Genomic DNA, 4,928 nt, shown 5'->3' on the forward strand with positions numbered 1-4,928 from the left:
TTCCCAAAAAGAAGTATTCTAAATTATAATACAACAAATTTCGAAATTTAAGATAGCTGTACTTAAGACGAGTGGTTCTCAAATCAGCACAATATTTGATGTAACGTGAATAAACTATATGGCCTAAGATATTGCCTCTGTTATTTCTGCTGTAATTTTGACATTACATTATTATATCTATCTAATTTAGAAAAAAATCTACCTAAAATTAACTGCAAAAATGGACAAGTAGTTCTGAGAACATTTGCTGGCTCTGTGCAGATGCGGCTGGTTTGATATTTTGTTATCTAATGCAATGGCATTCATACATCAAGTGTGATTCCAAATACATTTTTGGGCCACTGCACAAACTTGTAAACACCGGTCAAAACACTTACCAACCGATACATCAGGATCAAGGAGAAAAAAATAACACTTAAATAGCAAACATCCAAGGTTTATTGAGAGCAGGTTTAGTAACTGTGGTAACTGCAGATACATGCAAGATGAGAAGAACAGAAGCCCACACCCACTCAGTGAGAGCTGGCCAACTGGAGTTTTGGCTTGTCACGGTGTCCATTGGGATACAGCGCCCCCTTATTTTATAATCACAATCAACAAGTGAAACTGCAATGGCTGGGGTTGTAATGCTACTGAAACTGGTTGAAAACTCGACGAATAACGGAAACTGGTCTAACTTCGAGAGATGAGAGGAAGAGAGAAAGAGAGAGGGAGAGAGGCAGCCTTGCTCGTGTTCTCATGTGCAGACAAGCCAGCTCTTACAAAAGAGTTGGCATTAACTTTCTTGGAAGCAGATTTGATTTCATTAAGTTAACCGAAGTGCCTTTCAGGTTATAGCACTAATCTGCAATTCATTCCTCATCTGACCGGTCTCATCCTTCCTTTTGAAACCCAACTACCGCTGTGGCCTTTCCCCTCATCCCTTTTCTCCTCCCAACCCCTCCTTCTATGCTTTCTCGCTCTGGTATTTAAGGTGCAGCTGAAGCACGTCTTCCTGCGAGACCCTTTCCCAGCCATCACTGTGGACGCGGTAGAGGTTGACTTGGCCTCCGCTGTAGGCATCACGGTAAGTAGCTTGGTGGATGGCGCGGCGGCCCAGGTCACATGCTTCTTCTACAGTCAGGTCGTAGCGAAGGCCGCTGTCGACGACACCGTAGGCGTACATGGATCCCGAACCAACTGCGAACAGGTCTCCACACACTCGGTTGCCCTCTGAGTCCACATAGTAGATCCCTGCGATCAGAGGAAAGCAGAAGGAAGAGGAAGAAAGAGACCATCAGCACTGCTTTACGTCCTGCTGTGTTAAAAAGGCAGGCGCCTCCATGGAAGATGAAAGCGTTAAAAAAAAAAAGCAAAACCCTTCAGAGAGAATTCAGTAGATCGATGTAATGTTATGAACACAAGGTTATAAATAATGTTCTGAACAATACAAGGTCAAATCAATCTTGGTGAGTACATGTGAGAAAAGGAATCATGGGAAAGGTTGGTTGATTATTTTTTCTGACAGCCGGATGTTTGGTAGATGGAGTTTGGTATTGGGGGTACCTAGGGGCTTCAGCATGAAAGAGTTACAGAAGGAGAGCTTACATTTAGCTAATATTCAGAAAGCTAAGGACAAGCTGCTGACCAGGCACGGGCAAACATAGCATCCACCCTGGGGCACCGCCTGAGGTGCTATGCTATTGATCGCTCCAAAAACAACAGAATTAATTATTGATCCAAACCTGAAGATCTGACCTCTCACCAAACATGATGGACGATGCAGATCACAATCGGTGCATCTGGTGGGTCGCTGTCTGGTCCAGCAGCAGATCACCTCAAGGTTTCAAGTGTCCGTGAGGCCGCGCAATGATGAAACTCACTCCTACAGTAATGGCGACTATGTCCCATCTGTGCGCCAGCAGAACCAGGCTGCAGATGGACTGTTAACTGGACAGTTCACCCAAAAATGAATTGTCATTTACTCACTTTTTGGAACACAAAAGGAATTTGGAATTTTTCGACTGTTTTTGTTCACACAATTAAAGTCGATGTAGTCCGAAACAACATTTGGACACCACTGACTGTATGGACAAAAAACAACTTTTCTTTTCTGTTCTGCAGTGGAAACAAAAACATACTGGTATGGAACAACATGAAGGTGAGTAAATAATTTTTTTAGGTGAGAGGGTGAATAAATGATTTTAGAAACAGAAATATCACAAATTATTGCAACGTTTGCGATGACTGAATGATTTTAATACTTGAAAAAGTAATGAGTTTTAAAGGAATAGCTCACCAAAAAATTTTTAATTTGCTAAAAATTCTCACCCTCAGGCCATCCAAGAGTTCTTCCCTCAGAGTTCAAACAGCTATCAAAACATCCCAATAATCCACAACACGAGTCCATCAATCAGTCTATCAATTAATGTCTTGTGAAGCGAAAAGCTGTGTTTCATCATTAAGACATTTTTCACTTCAAACCGTTGCTTCCAACTAAAATATGAGTGGATTTTTATGTGAGAGGACAACAGGGGATGGACTTGTTCACTGATGGAAGCATTATTATGAATTACGGACTGGTATTTTGGCCAGAAGTGTTGATTTAAAAGTAAAACGCCTTAAAAGGTAAAGTTTTGGTTTTCCTGGACTGTTCCCAGCTGGTGGAACGACCTGCCTATCTCAATTTGAGCAGCTTTGAACCATTTTCAAAAAACGTCTAAAGACACATCTTTTTCGCCAGCACCTGACCAATTAATACTAGCACTTACCTATTCTATTCACTCATTTATTAAAAAAAATTAAAATAAAAACTTGCTATGTGTACTACTGTGTTAGACTAACTGAGACTTGTCACAGCACTCGTATACTGTTGCTCTCTTGTTGGTCTGATTGCTTCTATTGTTCTCCTCATTTGTAAGTCGCTTTGGATAAAAGCGTCTGCTAAATTATTAAATGTAAATAATTTGTTTCTTACAAACACATTATTTAATGTTGTGGATTATTGTGATGTTTTTATCAGCTGTTTGGACTCATTCTGACGGCACCCATTTACTGCAGAGGATCCACTGGTGAGCAATTTATCCAAATCTGTTCTGACGAATAAACAAACTCATCTACATTTTGGGTGAGTAAATTTTCAGCAAATGTGACACCAAACCCCCTCAAGGAAGAAGAAAGCTCTTGTGTCTACAACTGTGACAATGATTAGGATCAACTAAACGCTGGATTTTTATAAGTATGTGATGCTCACTGCATAGACTCTTCTTGACGGCTAAAGACATCATTCTTGAATAATGCATGCCAGTCTATTATTGTAGGAACAGCAACATTACATTGTCACGCCCCTAATGATGCTGAACAAAACAAACAGTGACTGGTTGCTTTACATGTTGGTCAGACAGCCATCTGCCATCAGTCTAAAGGTCTGGGTACGACAGACTAGTTCGAACATAACTAGCACTGAAAATGCAATCTGAAATATTGCTTTGTACTCTGGAAACTTTAAGTAAAGTTCAAGGACCCGACATAGGCTCAAAGAAAGATTTTAAGGACAATGAGGCACAGAAGTCTTCAAAAAGCAAATTACACCCCCTGTACGCATCGTTAGCTCGACCTGATAATCGTTACAGCACCCTGAATATATGCAGGGTAATTTACCATTTTGTATAGCCAAGTGTGATGACTAAAAACAGGTTAAAAATGCAATAGGACGTCTCTTTCACCCACAAGGCACCGGTTCTCATTAGGAGCGGAGTGCGAGGGTACTTCAGCAGACTGGAATTTTTTTTAACGTACAACACCTGGGATCGTTTTATCACACAATGGACGTCGCACGCTACCTGCGTCGCTGAGAAAGGGTAGGGAAGTGAAGGTGAACACAGGAGGCACTTGAATTTGCGAGCCCTCGTAAAGCAGAGGCGTTGAAGCGGGAGCGATCTCTGGATGTTACGACAGGCTGGCTCCTTGCACTCCATCACAAAGGTGACAGGCAGTTAGATGTGCTAGACTAAAAATGTGGCTGTCTGCATGTATGAAAGGCAACTTCAAGAAAAAAGGAAGGAATATACACAGGTGATTGGCTGACTGCTTTGCTGATTGTCACACAGCCATGGTTGGTTAAGAGTGCCGCTGATGAGAGCAGCTGCTCAGAAAGCAACTCTGTGTACAGACATCCAAGCATGCATGCACATCGGCAGTCCGCGTCTACACAACATGAAAAGCTGCCAGTTGAAAGAGCTTCATACGTCTTTGAGATAGTAGTCCTGCTGATATTTGCAGCTCCTGGCAGGACAGAAGTTGTCTATACTTTCAAAGTAGGTGCACAACAAGCTATCGGAGTACAAATTATAATAGATACAAAATGAATGTGTAATGTAGAAATATGCAGAAAGAGAATACAGATTATAATGGTTGTTTTAACAGGAACCAGATCACTAATGAAACACTTGAATTACTTTAGACAGTGGGTCACATTGGGCTTGTAAACACCTGTGTCTCAACATGCATCTCATGTAACCGTCACAGAGAGGCACAAAATCACTCTATGGATGCTTTCACTTTTCCTTAATCCTTCCTTATTCTAGCATTCTAAACAATTTCTGAAACTTTCTATTGCAAACAGTTCATGTTTAATTGCCTCTTTATGATGAATCACTAGTTGTATTCCTCATTTGTAAGTCACTTTGGATAAAAGCATCTGCTAAATGAATAAATGTAAATGTGTGACCACAAAACCAGTCATAAGGGAACATTTTTCGAAATTGAGATTTATACACCATCTGAAAGCTGAATAAATAAGCTTTCCATTGATGTATGGTTTGTTAGGATAGGACAATATTTGGCCGAGATACAACTATTTGAAAATCTGGAATCTGAGGGTACAAAAAAATCTAAATATTGAGAAAATCGCCTTTAAAGTTGTCCAAATGAAGTTCTTAGCAAAGCAT

At 40.7% G+C, this 4,928-nt stretch overlaps 1 protein-coding gene across 1 annotated transcript in view; it reads right to left on the minus strand.

Annotated features, from left to right (window-relative positions):
• Nucleotides 1-346: 346 nt before the first annotated feature.
• The window catches only part of LOC107706341 (proteasome subunit beta type-5-like), a 16,872-nt gene continuing 12,290 nt past the window's right edge, over nt 347-4,928 (minus strand). The window contains exon 3 of the mRNA XM_016510017.1: nt 347-1,233. Within this exon, the coding sequence (XP_016365503.1) occupies nt 947-1,233 (287 nt within the window). The 3' untranslated portion in view covers nt 347-946. The remainder of the gene's footprint in view (nt 1,234-4,928) is intronic.

The sequence above is a fragment of the Sinocyclocheilus rhinocerous genome, unplaced genomic scaffold (genome assembly GCF_001515625.1).
Source record: "Sinocyclocheilus rhinocerous isolate Xijiao unplaced genomic scaffold, SAMN03320098_v1.1 scaffold444, whole genome shotgun sequence".
Taxonomy (NCBI): domain Eukaryota; kingdom Metazoa; phylum Chordata; class Actinopteri; order Cypriniformes; family Cyprinidae; genus Sinocyclocheilus; species Sinocyclocheilus rhinocerous.